We start from the raw sequence: 20,191 nt of genomic DNA, 5'->3' as shown, positions 1-20,191 counted from the left end.
ATGTGTATTATATGACACTGTACATATAGTTCTGCAATGTGGATGAAATCATTTCAAAACCCCATGGAGGCATGCTGAGACATGTTTGCGGGCCTCTGTGGGTATCTCTTATTGCCCATTGAAGGGGGCAGGCTCCAGCCCATTGAAGGGGGCAGACTCCAGCCCATTGAAGGGGGCAGGCTCCAGCCCATTGAAGGGGGCAGACTCCAGCCCATTGAAGGGGGCAGGCTCCAGCCCATTGAAGGGGGCAGACTCCAGCCCATTGAAGGGGGCAGACTCCAGCCCATTGAAGGGGGCAGACTCCAGCCCATTGAAGGGGGCAGGCTCCAGCCCATTGAAGGGGGCAGGCTCCAGCCCATTGAAGGGGGCAGGCTCCAGCCCATTGAAGGGGGCAGGCTCCAGCCCATTGAAGGGGGCAGGCTCCAGCCCATTGAAGGGGGCAGGCTCCAGCCCATTGAAGGGGGCAGACTCCAGCCCATTGAAGGGGGCAGGCTCCAGCCCATTGAAGGGGGCAGACTCCAGCCTTGGGAACCCATGCTGTCTGTTGCCAGTGAGCCCATAGTGATGGGTTCAGGCACAGGCAGACTAGCGGTCGATCGCTATGGTTCCCTCCCTGTTTATCCGTCCAAACAGTGGGAAAGACTTTGGCGTTGGGAGCCCCAGTGTGCTCCACATGTGTTTGACATTACTGTGACATGGCCCCCTCTCAGGGGAGAATCAGAATGCCAGAGAGCAGAGGAGCTGTCCAGCTCCCAAACATCTGGAGTAATGAGGAACACATTGGCACCGCAGTGTGGGAGCGGAGAGTTACGTCTAAACCACATGCACACACACTATACACACACTATGGACACACACACACACACAAATATATATACACACACACACACACACACACACACACACACACACACACACACACACACACACACACACACACACACACACACAGCGCCCACACGGATACACACTCTCACTTCTTACAGAACAAACATATACTGTACTATACTGTACTTTCATTCAAAACAAGATCTTCTGTGCATGCATTTCCTTAGTGTTATTATTACCCAGAAAAGTGGCCCCTCTTATTTCCCATGGTACGGAGTGCAGCGTTACAAGACCCACATCACATTTGCTAAGAATTGTTTTACTTTGAGAGAAGATATAAATCTAATCTTACCCGTATTGTTTTAACTTGTCATGTCTCCGCAGGATAAATGCTTACAGTAAATTGCCCTCTAATTGTTTTGCTAGTCTCAGGTGTCAGAGCTGAGCTTTCCTGTTTTAAAGAGGAATCAATCAAAAATGATTATTGTTGTGTTTTCTATGAAATTAGCTCTCAACAACATTAGTAAAAATAGAGAACACATTAACAACCCATCGATTTAATCCTTGCACCTCAGACACAATATTATCTTTTGTGACATTGAATAACCAAGGGGTGTGGTCTGTGAACACAGATGCATTGTGTCACTGACACTGACTTCATTATGAGAACTGAGCCTGTGAACTGGTGACAGCTATAGCCAAAACACTCATGACACAGAGAGAGAGAGAGAGAGAGAGAGACACTTCATGTTAACCAATTGCCCTCCCTCCCTCCCTCTTCCCAACTTCCCATGGGATATGCAGATTAGAGACAGACACAGGAAACACGCTGGAATAATCTACTGTAGCACTGAGCAATTTTTAATCAAACGTACAGCGGGGAAGTTCATATCGCTGCTCCTCACTCGGATATAATAAGTTCCTCCCTTTTCTCCCGCCTCGCCCTCAGCCAGCCCCGTATCACACAGAGAGAGAGAGAGAGAGAGAGAGGAACGCTGACTGGAGATAGAGTTAAAGTTATTAAGTGTTCACACACACTCCTCTCCACAATGACTTAAAAGGCGTCTGGAAGGGGGCTGATGGGGGATGTGGGCTCAGGCTAGGATTGGGGAAGCAAGGCAAGCCAGACGATCAGGGGGGTATGGCCTCTCCACATATTTGTGAAATTAGAAAGCTGTTATCTCGTGGAAACAGAAGCTTTGCCACAGATGGTTCCGTCACTCTTCAAGTGGGTTTGAGCCGAGTGCCCTTGTGTTCCCGTTTACTTATACAGACCTTAATCTCTCGCCCAGCCTCCCTAACTCACACCCTCACATCCTCTACTAAGGATGTGAGGTACTGCATTGTTCCTAAACTGTAACTATACTGTTGCCACACAGATCAGGGATTTAGTATGAAAAGTGGAAAGAGGGGAGAGATTTCATTGATGTCATAATTTTTGGAGAAAAAAACCCAAAAGTGCTTTGAGGAGGGCCTATCTTCCCAGGGAAACTTTAGGGCTGAATCCCTGTAGGGGGACTTTGATTTGGGGGGGGTGCTAAAGTTCTCCAGCAGTCTCTGAAGTATCCGGAGAGAGTACAGACGACAAGGTGGTAATGCCTGTGAACGAAGGAGGCAGATGGGCAGAAGGGGGGGGAGAATAACACAGCGAGAGCGGAAGTGAGGAAGACATTTACAAGTTGGAGAGAGAGCCAGAGAGACGGGGGGATAAACAAAGACATATGAGGACACTTTCCCCAGAGCAGAGGGCCAGCGTTCTGAAGGAGCAGAGGAGACAGTGGTGAGGGAAACCTGGACAGACACAGACAGGAGTTAACCCTGCAGTTGCCGTAGACTAGAAGATACACAGGCAGGAGGATCACGTCTGTGTGGATTCTCTGTCTATACATGACGGTGAGCTAGGGGCTAGGCCTGTATAACCACTGTGTGAATGGCAGCAGGCTACTTTAATTAGCCTATTAGCAAACACTATTACCCTGTCAATTATAGGGCCATCTATATGACTGCTCCCTCTCACTGGTTTTTTTTTGGGGGGGGGGGGGAGAACGGTGGATTCCAGCCATCAGTCTGGTCCCAGAGGAAACACTGGTATTTATTTCAGGAGCTTCCAGTGCAGCTGGCTTCGGGCTAAATGGAGATTTGGGGAGAAGATGTCAAAGCTTCTGTTTAACTGGTCACATGACTGCCCTGATTGGAGTCCCTACGCAGGCGGGTTGCTACCTATGGGGTGGCGGTGATGGAGAACAGCGGAGACACAGATCACCCGCTATGCGCCTGCCTCCCCGCTAATGTCATGAGCTATTGTGCATGTGCCTGGGGCATGTGAAGGAGTATGAGATAGGGAGTCACAGACCGGGGGAGGCGTTGCAGGGATGCAGATGGTGTCAGTGGTGACAGACAGGACAGACGTTTAACGCTGAATGAAGTACACGGTTCCAGTTCTCAACATTGCCGACTGAGAGGAGGTGTCAACTGTGCACAGACACAGAATGAGCGAGAGGAACGAGACAATAGGCCTTCACACATCCACTGATTCAAAAACGCTCCAAAATAAAACAACACACACACACACACTGTGTTAGAGGGAGATGGACAGGCAATGTGTGGTCAGTCAGGAGGTGTGTGTGTCAGGGGGGTTAGGTTGAAGTCAGTTTGTGCTCCATAAATCAGCAGTAATGACGTAAGAGGCAGAGCAAACACAGCAGGTCTGGGCTGCAGCTGGCCGTGGGGCTGAGCTGGCCAGAGAGAGAGGAGAGAGAGGAGAGAGAGGAGAGAGAGAAACACACAGAGAGCAGAGACGGCAGCTGTCGGCAGACCCCCGTCCTCGTTCCCATCACACACCTGTCACACAGGAAGTCCGGGCCTGCCACTGTTTCCTGGATACGCCTCTTCAGCCAAACACACTCTCCTGCTGCCTGCTGTAGCCTCTTGAGCCTCTAGCACAGAGATTGAGCTGGGAGCTGAGAGAGAGAGAGAGCGTTGTGACGGCTCTGAATGCATCATTCATAACAGCCAAACAAAGTAAATACGGCCCAGGGAAAACAGATCTATATTTGTATCTGACGCAAACGTTTCCCATGTACTCTCAGTGACATGGCTCTGATGTTTGTGCTAGTGCTCTATGACAGACAGAGAACAGATCACTGGACAGTATGGACCTCTTTTCTAACTCTCCCACAGAGACAATGGCCCACATGCCCACACTTATGTGAGGAATATTCCCACGCTTGCTCACCCTTCCCCTTCCCATGACCAATCTGAACTAATCCAGATGTACAGCTCGCAGATGGACTCACACACTCACTACATGCCTCTCTCTCTCTCTCTCTCTCTCTCCCCCTCTCTATCTCTCTCTCTCCCTTCGCTCTCTGCTCCCAGTTTGGCTCAGTCAGAGAGGCAGGAAATGCTAGAGTGCTGTACAGGAAGTGATGTCACACAGCCCTGTGGCAGACGGTTGATGGGCGATGAAGACGAGGCAGCCAGGCTGTGAACAGCAGCCGGAGCGTCAATGTTGTCATTGGCAAAGTTCTTCTTTGTTTTTGTCAGGATTGTCAAGGCGGGTCCTCAGGAGGGCTCCTCGCCCTATTCCCAAGCCGCCCTTCATGCTGCCTGTATGCAATTAACAGAGTAATTAAAAGCCTGATGAGCTAATTGGTGTTTGGTGAAGCTGCAGGTGTTTTGATAGAGGAGCTTGTTTGTGTAAGTACACAGTATAAACAGATTCCGATCGAGGGTAATTTTTGGCACGGTTTCCCCCCATAATTTGAATAATATGGGTGTTTAGGGGAAAGCAGGGCCATTACCGTTACTGTTAAATAGGCCAAAGTTAGGCAATGTTAATCAAATTGTCATGAATCTTAATCATAAGAGAAATAACCACTTTTATTCTAAGTTGTTCTGGAAAGGTATTAAGTATAAACTCAATTTGGGGAGAAATGACATCATGTGAGGTCAGGTCTGATGGGGTCTTGTGACCTCATTGTTGTCCAGAGAGGGTGGAGGAGAGAAATTACTTTCATTTCAACTTTTTTCAAGCTCAAATTAAATGTTGTTGCACCCTGAGGCAGAGCCCTCAGCTGGCAGGAGAGAGAGAGAGAGAGAGAGAGAGAGAGAGCGAGAGACAGAGAGAGAAAGAGAGAGAGGCTGAGGCTGCCTCTGTGAGAAGGAGCAAAGGAAGAGAATTGCTCTGAGGAACTGGGCCAAATAAGTCCCCCCTCTCCTCCCTGCACCCCCCCCTCTCCTCCCTGCACCCCCCTCTCCTCCCTGCACCCCCCTCTCCTCCCTGCACCCCCCTCTCCTCCCAGCACCCCCCTCTCCTCCCAGCACCCCCCTCTCCTCCCAGCACCCCCTCTCCTCCCTGCATCTCTCTCTCCTCCCTGCATCTCTCTCTCCTCCCTGCATCTCTCTCTCTCTTGTTCCATGTCTTCTTTTTTGCTTCCCCTCCCTCTACCCAACCCTTTCCTCTCCGCCTCTCTTCATCTCTCTCTCTTTCTATGTCTTTATAGTGTACTTCATATATCCCTGTACCTTCCCCCACTCTCTCTTCTCTCCCTACCCGCCATGTTTTAGTGTTTTTCTCTGTTCTGCTCTGTGTCCTCCCTCCCTCCCTCCCTCTCTCTCAGCGTTGGCAGATGTGCTGGTGACGGCTGTGTGCCCATGGCGCTGGCGGTCCCCAGGTGGCAGAGATGACAGTTATTGATGTTCAGGTGTGAGCTTTTTACAGTGGGCCTGGAGCCTCTAGCCAGCCAGCCAGCTCCACGTACTCTGAGCACGCTCTCCTGCTGAATGGGTCTGATAGAACTGCAGCAGCAAGAATACAAACAACACAGCAACAAGTCCACCTGAGAATTAGGGCTTAGCTGCTTGTGAGCACACAGCTGTGGACTTGTCTGATACGATTGCAAGTCCAGCTTTACTTCCCTTTGCTTGTGATGCCGGTATGAGTAGAAGCTTGGTGCAAACTGCGGAGGCCGTATTTTTTGCTCAAATTAGGATGTTGACGGATCCAAACAACAGGCCAGTTAGTTCTTGTTGGTATGTGTGTGTGTGTGTGTGTGTGTGTGTGTGTGTGTGTGTGTGTGTGTGTGTGTGTGTGTGTGTGTGTGTGTGTGTGTGTGTGTGTGTGTGAGATCCCCAGAGTGGCCGCACACTCGTCTCTGTGTCTCGGCCGGTGCCAGTGCCCAGTGCCGTCCTAACACACTCCAGATGTGCCAGGCCGGGGAGTTGTTCTTGGCACGGCCCGTCGCGGCAGAATGTCACAAATACTTTCCTTTATTTAGGAATGGCTCTGGGTTAGCGGCTGGGGAGAAATGGAGGGAAGGAGGGGAAGGAGAGAGGAAGGGAGCAGAAGGAGAGAGGAAGGGAGGAAAAAGAGAGCTAGAGGGAGGGTGGGAGCAAAAGGAGAGAGGGAGGGAAGAAAAGGAGAGAGAGAGGGAGGGGGGGTGGAGGAGAAACAGAGCTCCATGGAACATCTGGATTATATTAGCAGCCATTGGGAAAATGTGAAAAGGAGTTTTTTTTTCTGTGAGTAGCGATATGCTCCATGTAAGCACTTCACTGCCGAGCGACGCCCTCCCTGAAGAGAACAGATGGCCGCTAGACTTCAATACAATTATATCAATAACAGTCATCACAGCCGTCAGCGCCACATGACAAGCACACTAAAGTACAGAGAAGCAGGGAACCGAAACTTGTCTCACAAGTGCTGTTGTGTTGGGTGGGGAAGGAAGCCGACTCTGAAACGCAGGTTCCCTCGTCAGGGCGTTTTCGTCACCATCGCCATGAAGTCTCCCTCTCCCTCACAGTTCAAATCAAGAGCTGGCTTTTCCACCAGACTGCCAATAACATTACCCAGAAACAGCAAACAGAGGGGGAATGGAGAGAGGTAGAGGAATAAACAGTTATGTAGGCAGTAAATGAATAAACACAAAGACGTGAGGGAATACTCATTGGTGCGCTGAACAATTCAGAGACTGAGAGTCCTATTTAAACATAAATAGAGAAGTAGAGAGTACGGAGTAGCAGTATTGGTTCCTTGTTTTCCATGTTGTTCTACCTTTCTCCCTGGCCATGCCTCATGTCTCAGACATCTGAGTACTGTATCCGCTGTCTCTGACTGGTGCAGACGAGGAGAGAGCTGATCTCTCCTGTGTATTAGACCGTTTTACACTGACCTTGTCCTGGTCTGTCCTGGTCAGCTCGTGTCCTCTGCCCAGTAACTCAGTGGTAACTAGGTCAGCCCAGGAACCAGTGTGTCTGGCCTCATCCCTCTCTCCTCTCCTCCTCCTCAGATGGATGGAGTGTCTGAGGACCCCCTCCTCCTCCTCCTCCTCCACACAGCTGGGGTCTCAGCCGTTACACACCCCATGGGTCACCGCTGCACTGCCGCCACACCCTAAATGGTTTTAACATATATTCTGGGAGTTATTACTGTATGCGCTGTGAGGCTCCTGCTGCGCTCAGTCTAACTTTCCCTATGTTGTCTATCTTTCATTCTACACATACACACACACAGTCACAGTCACACACACGGTCACACACACAAACACACACACACACATGCATTTTCTCCCTGGGCCTTTCAGTTCTCTATTATTAAACAGACATTTATTCCCCACTGAATGTTTGTTTTCACTAAACATATTTGTTCAGCCCAGTCTGTGTAGTATCGCAGTGATTCTCAAGTAACAGGGTAACGTGTTTGTTTCTGCCTGTTCCGTGCTTGTACATTTCTGTGGAGGGAGCTGGGGGTGTTCTCCCTCCAAGGCTCTCTCTCCCACCCTGTCATTAGTGAACCTAAAGCCTCTGAACTCTAAATCAGCTCAAGATGATCCCCAGTCTGGTTTCTAACACACACAGAGAGAGAGAGATAGAGAGACAAAGAGAGAGACACAGAGAGAGAGAGAGTGAGAGAGAGGAGAGAGAGAGTCTGCCATTCAGACAGGTTGACTGAGTTCTCCCAGGCAGGAGGACCTTTACATCATCATCAATGCCAGTCTCCTCCATCCAGCACGTCTGATCACTATCTAATCCACTATCCCTCTGCTCCAACATCTCCCTCCCGCCAGACCTGGTCTATTCATTATGGTGCCTCCATCCACTCCCATGCTAAGGGGGCTATGCAGGCCCAGGGTCTCTGTCAATCCCTGGGTCAGGAGAGGGGCGATGGGGATGGGGAGTCAGGGAGTCTGGAGGGGGCTAGGGAGAGGGGTGCGGGGTCCTGGGGCCGAGGCGCAGGGCTCTAATCCCCATGTTTTGATGTGAGGTCTGTGTTTGTGTGGACTACTCGGCGGCCTGATGGGGAGCAGATGTGGGAAGGCAGGCGGGCGGGCACCGAGCCAGAGCAGCTGGGAGAAATTAAAAACAACAGCATTCCTGGAGACTGGGGGAATTACAGAGAGAGGGAGAGCGAGAGAGAGAGAGGGAACGTGCTAGAGACAGAGGGAGAGATTTAGGGGTATGTGTCCCAGAGAGGAGGCCATTTGGATAGAGGGAGAGTGACAGAGGTGCAAGAGAAGATCTCTCGAGACCATCTCAGAGTCTGTCCGCGTCTAAGATACAGTTACAGTAGCTCTGTTCTAATGTGAAGGATAGGCCATGTGAAGACAGAGACACTACCAGCAGCCAACCAGCCTCTTAATGGCTTGTCATTACATGATTGTTTCTTGTGTGTTTGGTGGTTTAAGTGAAAGTGTATGTCCTGAAATCAAGAGAGAGACCCAGAAATAGCTCCAGAATGACAAACTGGAGTGTGATCTCGCACTGAATAGTTTTTCATCTTGTTTGTAGCACAATAGGACTGAACTGAAACCCTTTTTAGAACACAGATTGCTGACTGACCGTTCCTTCCCTGAAAGCCATTTTTAGGCGTGATTACGGGAAACATACAGCTGTGTACAGGAGAGACTGACAGCAGTGTAATCAGCAAAAGCTTTTGACTGCACACTGTGGGCTGCAGCTAAAGCCAGAGACGGCGTCGGGCTCCCAAATCCTCAGGGAGTCTATGAAGCAGCATTGTATCCTGGGTAAAATCTATTTTCTGTATTGATTACTGTGTAGATCCACTTTGAGTGGGCGATGAAACGTTGCGTGGAAGGAAGAAGAGGAAGGATCAGAACGTCCTGTACTACTCCCTGAACAGGATCCACTGTTGTGTTCTGATGCCATGGTTCCTTAATTAGACAGAGGAAACACAGTGAAAGCAACAGGACACACACTGTGGTCAGATGGACATGCTGGGGGATTGACAGCTCTACCCAGGAAGTCTGTTGAGGTGTGGACCATCAACTCTGTTTCTCTCTCTCTCTCTCTTACTAGTCTCTCCATCTCCCTCTGTCTTTCCCTCTCTGTTTCTCCCTTGGCGCGAGTCTTCCTGTCCTTCAGCACAATGGGAGCACAGATGGCCACAGATGGGGGGGTTCGGACAGAGCAGACATTCTAATGTATTAAAAATGAAATCCAGAGTTGTGTGTGTGTGTGTGTGTGTGTGTGCGTCCTTTAGCTGGTCAGATTAAACAGCTGTGAGTAATCCCACAGCAGTTGCAGACAGGCCAGGAGGGCAGGACTCCTCCCTCTCTCTCTCCCTCGCCCCAGGAGTCTCGGCCCTCCCAGCCAGGCCGTGGTCACTCCCAGAACCCCTCGGGAGCCCTAGCAGCAGTTGCCATGTGAAGGAACTCTCCCCAAGGAGTAAATTAACAGCCCTGATTAAGGCATGCTTTCTGTCAAAATGGTCACTGTGTCAATCAAATCACAGTCAGAGGGCAGGTCAAGATTGTTCAGTCGTCATGGAAATAGAGTGCGTGTACATTATGGGATTCAAGTGAAATGACCAATCAGTGATCGTCAGAGTCTGTCCACGTTTTTTTAAAGCAAAAAAGTGACAAGAACCCAGGCCTTAAAGAGTGCGGTCCTCTTTAGTTGTTTTGTTGTCGTTGAAGTCAGTCAGTATAGCTACAATAGCTCCTGAACAGGAATACTGTTTGTTGAGTGTGGTGACTGATGGACGAGCCCTGCCCTGCCTGCCTCCTCTTCTCTCTGACAGACAGACACCCAGGCAGACCAGAGAGGAGAGCAGCCCAGCCGTGCAGCACAGGGCCAGGCAGGGTACCTGTCTACATTTGTCCATGGCTGGGAGCGGGGACATTGCAGTCCTACAGGCAGGAGCCACCAGCTCAATATACCAGTATTGATGCAGGGACTGGTTTGGGTTTTTACTTTACCTTCTATACCGGTATTTGAATGTTTGGTTTGTTAAATGTGATACGCCATGTGTAATGTCAATTTGTATAGTTGACTTCGCTACTTGAGTCATCTCTCTGCTCTTTCTCTCGGGGGCCATTTTCCACACAGACCTGGCCACCCCACCTGTCACTCAAGGAGCGCATTTGACGTTCCTCAACCACGAGAAACTTGGTTCAGTCTGCATGGTTAATGTAGCACATGCAACAACAATGTTGATGACAACAATGCTGTTTTCACTTTGCTTCTTAACATAAATCCACTAGCGTTCTATAGTGACACTATTAGTTTGTGTTTCTTACATCAGCAAACAGCTAGTTTGTATTTTCTTAGCAAGTTGCCCTAAATCTTGTGAGACGCTAATTGTTAGCCGCTAAAGCTAATAGCTAGCTAGCTAATAAATGTACTGAGTAAGAGCAAACGTAGCTAGCTAATACAGCCTGATAGTACCAGTGATGGTGTAGACCTAAATCAGCATGTTGTTTGTGCAGTAGTATCTTCTAAAGCAGAGAAATATGCAAAGCAAGAATATGTTGGCTACATGAAGTAGCTAAGAGAAAACATGCAATGTAGCCAAAGCTTATAGGGTCCCCTAGGAAACACTTATCAACACTCGTTTCTACCGTGTCACAATAACTCCTCCCTGGCATTTTAATTCGTTATCATCTCAAACAACACTGTATTCAAAGTGCCCACTATTATATTCTAACTATTGAATTAGAATAGTCTTTATATTTCCATGATTCCAATTTTTCTGCTCTAATTCGCAAGTCAAATCGCAATTGCAACATTTGGTTAAAAATAAATCCTACATTATTTGCCCATATCGTGCAGCCCTGCGTGGCACTGTGGGAATGATCTCCAAAACAAAAAATACCGTGGTATAATATTTTGGCCATATCGCCCAGCCCTAGCAGGGCTTCAATACTATATGGCCAAAATCAGACACCTTGTGTTTAGGGGATCGAAGTGTTGTCCTGGCGAGCGCCCCTTGTGTTTGAGAGGACCACAGTCAGATTTTCAACGGCCGTTGTAACTTCTAGAATCTCGAATAACACTCTTGAAAATCAGAGCCGAGCTTTTTGGGAGTTCTACATGCACATATGGAAATAGCCTAGAGAAGAGAAGAGTTTAAGAGAATGTTAACTGTGGCAGGAATACTGTGGAAGGGTTCCATTCATAAACCATTGCTCTGGAACACAGTGTACTCTGCATATTATTTTCATAGTCAGCAGCAGAGGATCTGAGTTTAGTAGTCTGAGAGAGAAGAGCAGTAAGGAGCTGCGCCTGTCCGTCCTGGCTGCAGAGGTGACTTCTCCCTGCCACCCCAGAAACACTTTAACCCTGAGGACCGCGGCACCCTCCTGCACCCTCCACCATCCTGCAGCTGCTCTCCCTGGAGGTCAAGACCTAATTATCCTCCTGTTGCTTGTTTGGCAGTGACCCGATGTGTTTGGTTATTTTTGCACTTGACAGTGGAGGCGGCAGCGGCTGCAGCTTAGCGGGTGGGTTGGGGTGGATGTCTGTTCCAAACATGGTCAGGAGTACTAGAGCTACATGCTAGTGGGGTGCCTGTAGGTCTATGAGGCTCGCTGCTCCCTGCGTGGCCGACATGATCCTGCTGTCCGAGTGGAGTTAACAGTGGAGTGAACTCCGAGACAGCTGATAGAGACGCCTGGCTTAAACCTTTCTCCTCGGCACATGCCTCTGTACTGGTCTAATGCAGATACTGGGTCCAGGACTCGCAGGGTATACACATATATAAGCACGGTGGGTACACACACACATGGTCTCACACACTGTAAAGCTATCTTTTCCGTGGCTGTGAAAGCCATCACACTCGGCAGCTCATGTTTTTGTAGCAGAAGGATCCCATTCCACCCACATCCCTCTGACGGCTGCTGCTTCCCCTGTTACACTCAGTGTTTACCATGGAGCATTTAATACTGAGTACTCCAACACTGAGCCAGGGCTGATCACGCTCACTGGATAATGTGTATGCATGGCCCCTGGAAAAGATATTAGAAAGATTATTACATTTTATCCACATTATTTCAAAGAACAAATATTATTTTGAATGAAAAAGTATGTGATCATGTGTAAACAATGTATTTGAGATTGCAATCGATAGACCTTTTAATACATCAAAAAGAAACCGACATTTACAGCCCTCTCTGCAGCTTTGCGTAAGAAACTACAAGAGTTGTTGTGGTCGTAGTAGGAGGCAGAAAGAATGCCAGTGTGGGGACTCGGCAGTGACAAGCCAGTGTGGGGACTCGGCAGTGACAAGCCAGTGTGGGGACTCGGCAGTGACAAGCCAGTGTGGGGACTGGGCAGTGACAAGCCAGTGTGGGGACTCGGCAGTGACAAGCCAGTGTGGGGACTGGGCAGTGACAAGCCAGTGTGGGGACTGGGCAGTGAAAAGCCAGTGTGGGGACTGGGCAGTGAAAACCCAGTGTGGGGACTGGGCAGTGACAAGCCAGTGTGGGGACTGGGCAGTGAAAAGCCAGTGTGGGGACTGGGCAGTGACAAGCCAGTGTGGGGACTGGGCAGTGAAAAGCCAGTGTGGGGACTGGGCAGTGACAAGCCAGTGTGGGGACTGGGCAGTGAAAAGCCAGTGTGGGGACTGGGCAGTGACAAGCCAGTGTGGGGACTGGGCAGTGACAAGCCAGTGTGGGGACTCGGCAGTGAAAAGCCAGTGTGGGGACTGGGCAGTGACAAGCCAGTGTGGGGACTCGGCAGTGACAAGCCAGTGTGGGGACTGGGCAGTGACAAGCCAGTGTGGGGACTGGGCAGTGAAAAGCCAGTGTGTCCCTGTGTATGTGCAAGGTGGCAGGGCACGGCAGAGGAATAGCAGCCCTTGTCCTATCTCCTGGAAAAGGCGATGCCACCTGACCGCTCCAGGCTGTCCCGTCCCTCCTGTCCCCGACTGGAGCAGCATTGCCTTGCCTTGTTTGGTCCCGGCTGGGGGCCTTGTTCCAGCCTCGTAGAAGTGTCTCTGTGATGGACAGCGGCAGATCCAGCTGCACTTGTCACTGACTGTCACGCGCCTGTCCATATGGGGGACGAGAGGGGACAGGCGGGGAGTGTCAGTGGGACTGGGGCTGAGGGGTGGGAAGGGGGAGTGGAGGACACTGATAGGGATGTCAGTACGACGGGGGGCGTTGGTGTGGGGGTGGGGGGGGGGTCCCGTCAGCAGCAGCTGAGCGGACCAGCAGGTGTTACTTTATGTCTCCAAGAGCTGTAATATTTTGCATGTTGTTCCAAGCCCCCATATCTCTATCTCTCTGTCTCTCTGCTGTAGTACAACACCGTTCACAGAGTCTCTGCAGCAGAAACAAGACCTCACAGCCAGGCCATCAATACATTCTCTCTCATATCAAATCAGTGGGTCATGAGTGGGTGTCAGATAATGGAAGCAACACTGATCAATAAATACAACTAGCTATTAAGAATTTTTTCGGAGAAGTAAATAGCTTGTTTGGGTCTGATTTTTATCGTGTGCATTCTGTACCTGGATGTTTGTGTCTGGGGGCAGATATACTGTTGGTGTCTGATGTGTCTTCTTGTTTGTCTCTTTGTAACCGTCTCTCTCTTTCTCTCTCTCTCTCTCTCTCTCTCTCTCCCTCTTTCTTTCTCTCTCTCCTGCAGGTAGCACAGAACAGAAGGTTGGAACGATGCCCGATTCACCCGCTGATGTCAAAACCCAGCCCAGGTTGACTCCGCCCACAATGCCACCTCCACCCCCGGCCGTCAGCCAGGCACCCAATCGCAACGCTTCATTCACACCCACCACCAGTAGGTCAAGTAAGGCATTTTTTAAATTCTTTATTTCTCTGTTTGCACTCTAAATCATGTATGCATGCTATCTTTCAATTTAAAAAAAAATGCAAAAAATACTTATCATATCTTACCTGGCATAAAATACTATTCTGTATTGCTACCATGTCTGTGTTCTCCCTTGAATGCCTGAATCCTCTTTCTAACTTTATAAAGAACCTTGTAAATTCCCTGAGGTAGTACTATGTATCTATCTTGAAGGTGTTTTGTGCAGCATTGGGCCGGGCAGGATGTGAACAGAATAGTGAGCTGGTAGGAGTGCTGCATCAGCTCTTCTCTGTCATTGGCACGGCTCTACCTCTGCGGCTGTTAGGCTGTTAGGAAGGGAACCTGCCTGGGCTTCAGGGGAAACAGGCTGCTACAGGCTGCTGTTGGGCTCCATAGGCCTGGCTGTGTGTTTCTGATGATACTGTAGCTTCAACATGATGAAGACAAGACTTCAGTCACTTGTGTGTGTAGAATTCCCTGGTGGATCAAGTGTCTTGGAGTGTGTGAGAATGGCTGTGGCACTGTCTCTGTGTGTGTGGGGGGGGCTTGTTTACCGGCTGTAGTGATACAGGGGGCATTGCTGGGCTCGCCGGGCTACAGACCACTTTCTTCCCTATATAGCAATGACAGGCCATGTTGTTTCACCTGTTGTGGCGGTCACCAGTGTAGCTCGCTCTCCCCTCTAAAACCAGAACACAAGTGGCGGGTCACATGGTTAGCCCACATGTGTGCCGACCGGCCAGGCTCCAATGGAGAGATTAGAGTCAAGGGTAGAAATGAGAGGAACCGCATACAGAACATACATACACACACTAGCATCTAACACACACTGTTGGCATACTGCCATATGCACTCCGACAAACTGGGGGAGAAATTAAACACCCTGTAGATTGAAATGTTTTCAAACATATTAGGGAAGGGTGGTATCCAGATCGTCATACCATCCTTCTCTCATATCCGCCCTTCTCTCATACCAGGATATACGGTCATACTGTCCTTCTCTCACACCGGGATATACAGTCATACTGTCCTTCTCTCATACCGGGATATACAGTCATACTGTCCTTCTCTCATACCAGGATATATGGTCATACTGTCCTTCTCTCATACCGGGATATACGGTCATACTGTCCTTCTCTCATACCAGGATATACAGTCATACTGTCCTTCTCTCATACCGGGATATACGGTCATACTGTCCTTCTCTCATATCCGCCCTTCTCTCATACCAGGATATATGGTCATACTGTCCTTCTCTCACACCGGGATATACAGTCATACTGTCCTTCTCTCACACCGGGATATACGGTCATACTGTCCTTCTCTCATATCCACCTTTCTCTCATACCAGGATATATGGTCATACTGTCCTTCTCTCACACCGGGATATACAGTCATACTGTCCTTCTCTCATACCGGGATATACAGTCATACTGTGCTTCTCTCATATCCGCCTTTCTCTCATACCAGGATATATGGTCATACTGTCCTTCTCTCACACCGGGATATACAGTCATACTGTCCTTCTCTCATACCGGGATATACGGTCATACTGTCCTTCTCTCATACCGGGATATACAGTCATACTGTCCTTCTCTCATATCCGCCCTTCTCTCATACCGGGATATACGGTCATACTGTCCTTCTCTCATATCCGCCTTTCTCTCATACCAGGATATATGGTCATACTGTCCTTCTCTCATACCGGGATATACAGTCATACTGTCCTTCTCTCATACCGGGATATACAGTCATACTGTCCTTCTCTCATACCGGGATATACAGTCATACTGTCCTTCTCTCATATCCGCCCTTCTCTCATACCGGGATATACGGTCATACTGTCCTTCTCTCATACGGTATTACTGGCTTAGTACACAAGGTGGCTCCAAAAAAAAAAATACAAATAAAGGCCATTGGGCATCTATTACCAGAATGCTAACAAAATTAGCACAAAATTTGCACAAATATTAGCGAATTTCGAGCGAATTTCGATGGAGCACAAAACTAAAATAAACTAATTGCAGAGACAGGCAATCCTGCTAAGAAATGTATACATATATAGGTAGGCCATACCAAATGTCATTTTTGGTGAGTTTGGACATTTACAAGCGAATATGAACGAGAGACATTGTCCAAATGAGCAAAGTTCCAGACGCATGCTTGTCTTAAGGAAGAACAGCCCTGGCTCTGGAGCAGCATGTGTAGGCTACACTTGTGTCTGTGTGGAGTCTGGAGTTGCTAGGGAAACAGGCATGCCTGCTCTGCTCAGAGAAAAGGGGAGAGGAGAAGACAGGCCGAGAAATGTGAGGAGAAAAAAAGCAAGGAAATCAAGATCGTGTAAGCTGTACAGGTAACTCATCCAAAGAGCTTTGACTTCTCAAACATGGTAGAAAGCTAACACAATATGGTGCCCCGTCATCTTATTAGTTCAGCCACTTACTTACATTAACTTGCAAGTTAAACTTAGGGGTCGAGTTAATGCAAAATTCTGCGTTTTGCACTCAGGAAAGAAAGATAAAACGCTTCAGAAATATCTTGCTGTGTTTTGTAAACGCAGATGTAAAATGCTTCTTATTGTAATTTCTTCTCGGCATCAGACTAATTTCATACTTCAGTTGCACTTCTCCCCTCAGATGAGAATTCAGGAATGGGCATTCTATCAACAGACAGCACTCTAACTGATGTGTAGCTACCTTTTCTCCTGTACTTTTCTCAGTGTAGCCTACTTTTCTCTGGTAAAATGCAAGATTAAATTCAAACAAAACATTAAGAAATATAGCTGGCTGTATTTTTTTCTATGATAAACATTTAGAAATATGATGATGGCCATGCAGCTTATTTTTTCATTGGAAGCTCATTAACTTGTGTAGCTAGCTAACAGTAGCGTTGCATTTCTGTTATCATCTGATGAAAATGAAGCTATTTTCTGAATGTGCTGCACTAATGTATTTTCTGTCAAGGAAAAACTATAGTTGCACATCCCTGATCACTCTATTGAAGCAAAATAACACTGTTGACTTTCAATATAAAACGTGACCCCTGTCAAGACACAGCTGGACTCAACTGCTCCTGCTTTCTCCCATTGTGCTATTTCAAACAAACGTGACTGGCTCCACTGTTCTGGGGAACTACAGTATGCTTCATAATGTAAAATAATGTGACAGGTGAAATGAAGAATGCGATCTGCTTTATCCCCTAACGTATTGCACAAGTTAACTAAAGGTATTGACTTAAAAAGTAGCTATAAATATTAAAGTGTATTGAAAAACCTCAAATAAATAGTTTCAATATATCAAAATACCCTGATATACAGTAAATACGGTATACTGCCCACCAAGCTTATAACATATCATATTAAACTCACTCGCACATGCATGCATCCTTTAATAGCTCAATAATTCAGCCACATACACCCAAGACTAAGAATAAACAAAACATAAAAACATCGGATTTCTATACATTATACAGTGAGGGAAAAAAGTATTTGATCCCCTGCTGATTTTGTACATTTTCCCACTGACAAAGAAATGATCAGTCTATAATTTTAATGGTAGGTTTATTTGAACAGTGAGAGACAGAATAACAACAAAAATATCCAGAAAAACGCATGTCAAAAATGTTATAAATTGATTTGCATTTTAAAAACGTAGTAATGTTTTGCAGAGGGGTGAAATACTTATTTCCCTCATTAAAATGCAAATCATTTTATAACATTTTTGACATGCGTTTTTCTGGATTTTTTTGTTGTTATTCTGTCTCTCACTGTTGAAATAAACCTACCATTAAAATTATAGACTGATCATTTCTTTGTCAGTGGGCAAATGTACAAAATCAGCAGGGGATCAAATACTTTTTTCCCTCACTGTATAGTGTAAAAACAACCCATATCAGAAGAAACGGAACACTACACTAAATGATGAGATCCAAATGAGTGAATTGAATATGATTTCATTCTGATTGAGACAGACATCTTGTTGTGACAGTCACTGAAGACAGAGGATGGAGTGTAAGAATATCCCACCAATATTGGGTAATGTACCATTCAGTACATGAAGCAGGGGAAAGGTGGAACGGAGGGAGTAGTGGAGGGGTGTGGAGTAGGAGTGTGGCAGCCAGGCAGGGTGGGGAGGCGGGGTGGGGGTGCCCTGAACCTGAATGCTGCAAATCTACTTTCAGCTGGTGGACATGTGCAAGGACTGATTTAGCAACACACCTGCTATTGGAATAAACTAACACAGGCCTATTTTTGGCACCTCTTTAACGCGTTCCTCATATAGTTGTGTCCTACTGAGTGAGTGGGTGAGCGAAAGTTAGAAACAGACTGGCGAAGGGGAGGAGGGGCAGTGGGAGAGAGAGGGGGGGTCAAACGGTCCCACTTGTGAAAGGCAGCTGAAGTTACTGCACACGGAGCCTTCACTCAAACTGGTGTGAGCCGTGGCAGAGCCGAGCAGCAGAGTAAGGGTTAGCAGCCAACAGTGTTTTTACCCAGCCTTAGTGCGTTCCCTGGCCTCAGCCTTAGTGCATTTCCTGGCCCCAGCCTTAGTGTGTTCCCTGGCCCCAGCCTTAGTGTGTTCCCTGGCCTCAGCCTTAGTGCGTTCCCTGGCCTCAGCCTTAGTGTGTTCCCTGGCCCCAGCCTTAGTGTGTGCCCTGGCCCCAGCCTTAGTGTGTTCCCTGGCCTCAGCCTTAGTGTGTTCCCTGGCCTCAGCCTTAGTGTGTTCCCTGGCCCCAGCCTTAGTGTGTGCCCTGGCCCCAGCCTTAGTGTGTTTCCTGGCCTCAGCCTTAGTGTGTTCCCTGGCCCCAGCCTTAGTGTGTGCCCTGGCCCCAGCCTTAGTGTGTTTCCTGGCCTCAGCCTTAGTGTGTTTCCTGGCCCCAGCCTTAGTGTGTTTCCTGGCCTCAGCCTTAGTGCTTTCCCTGGCCTCAGCCTTAGTGCATTTCCTGGCCCCAGACTTAGTGTGTGCCCTGGCCCCAGCCATAGTGTGTTTCCTGGCCCCAGCCTTAGTGTGTTCTGTGGCCTCAGCCTTAGTGCATTTCCTGGACCCAGCCTTAGTGTGTGCCCTGGCCTCAGCCTTAGTGTGTGTCCTGGCCTCAGCCTTAGTGTGTTCCCTGGCCTCAGCCTTAGTGTGTTCCCTGGCCTCAGCCTTAGTGTGTTCCCTGTCCTCAGCCTTAGTGTGTTTCCTGGCCTCAGCCTTAGTGTGTGCCCTGGAGCTCTCCGCCTCAACCTTAAGGATGCATGTGCCTTCACCACCCTCCTCGACCCTGTCCTCCAGCACCCTCAAAGAGCACGGCGTCCGGGAGGAGGAGGTAGAGGGACAGGTGGAGGGTGGAGGAGGACAACAGCCTGGTACTGACGGATGGCCTCTCTCCCTCTCTCTCCCTGCAGTGCTGAACGGGAGCAGTCACTCGAGTCACTCGCCCACGTCGCTCAACGGGGCGCCCTCTACACCCAACGGCTTCAGCAACGGCCCCGCCATGTCGTCCACTGCCTCCCTGTCCAATCAGCAGCTGCCGCCGGCCTGCGGCGCCCGCCAGCTCTGCAAGCTCAAGCGCTTCCTCACCACGCTGCAGCAGTTCGGCAACGACATCTCGCCCGAGATCGGAGAGCGAGTCCGCAGTCTGGTGCTGGGCCTGGTGGTAAGTCCAGCTCTTCTCCTCTTCTCTGTCCCTCTCCCCTTGTCTGTCTATCTCTCCCACTCGTTCTCCTACTTTTCTGGAGTTACAGTACTTACTTAGTTGTGTCCAACATCTCTTTCTGTCTCTCCATGTCCAGCTCTGTCTGTCTCCTATGTTTTACTGTGAAGCTTCTTCTCCAAGTGTTCCAATCTCTCCCTTCCTCTGGTTTTTGACAGAATTCCACCCTGACCATAGAAGAGTTCCACTCCAAACTCCAGGAGGCGACCAACTTCCCGCTGCGTCCCTTTGTCATTCCATTCCTCAAGGTACGCACATCAAAACCCAACGTAGACACTCCCTCCCTGTTCCCAATAGGCTGCCTAGGAATCCCCAGGTTATTTCCCAGTATATCCCTTTGAGCAGCTTCCACTTCTGATATTAGCTAGCATATGGAGATGGAAGGAAGGGCTTTCGAGAACAAAACCCACCCAAACAAACAAAGAATATTCTCCGGCTGGCTGGCCAGTGTAGAAAGCGACCTGGTTTCTGTGCCTGAACCGTGTGTGATTCCTCCATTAGTGTGTGGGTGTGGGGCTGATTGAAGCTCGCTAGATAAAGGGAGTAGGACCCTGCCGATTTCCAACCCAGTCTGCTGCAGCCTGCCTGGCGCTGGGTTGATCTGCTG

General features: G+C 48.8%; 1 protein-coding gene across 1 annotated transcript in view; it reads left to right on the top strand.

Moving 5' to 3' along the window:
- Positions 1-20,191, top strand: part of LOC106562167 (protein CBFA2T3) — a 52,829-nt gene that overhangs the window by 14,998 nt on the left and 17,640 nt on the right. The window contains exons 2-5 of the mRNA XM_045689071.1: positions 9,869-10,027; positions 13,717-13,863; positions 19,277-19,527; positions 19,743-19,832. Of these exons, the coding sequence (XP_045545027.1) occupies positions 9,869-10,027; positions 13,717-13,863; positions 19,277-19,527; positions 19,743-19,832 (647 nt within the window). The remainder of the gene's footprint in view (positions 1-9,868; positions 10,028-13,716; positions 13,864-19,276; positions 19,528-19,742; positions 19,833-20,191) is intronic.

This window comes from Salmo salar, chromosome ssa11 (genome assembly GCF_905237065.1).
Source record: "Salmo salar chromosome ssa11, Ssal_v3.1, whole genome shotgun sequence".
Classification (NCBI taxonomy): domain Eukaryota; kingdom Metazoa; phylum Chordata; class Actinopteri; order Salmoniformes; family Salmonidae; genus Salmo; species Salmo salar.
Note: the sequence above shows the minus strand (reverse complement) of the source record. Positions and strands in the feature narration are given on the sequence as shown.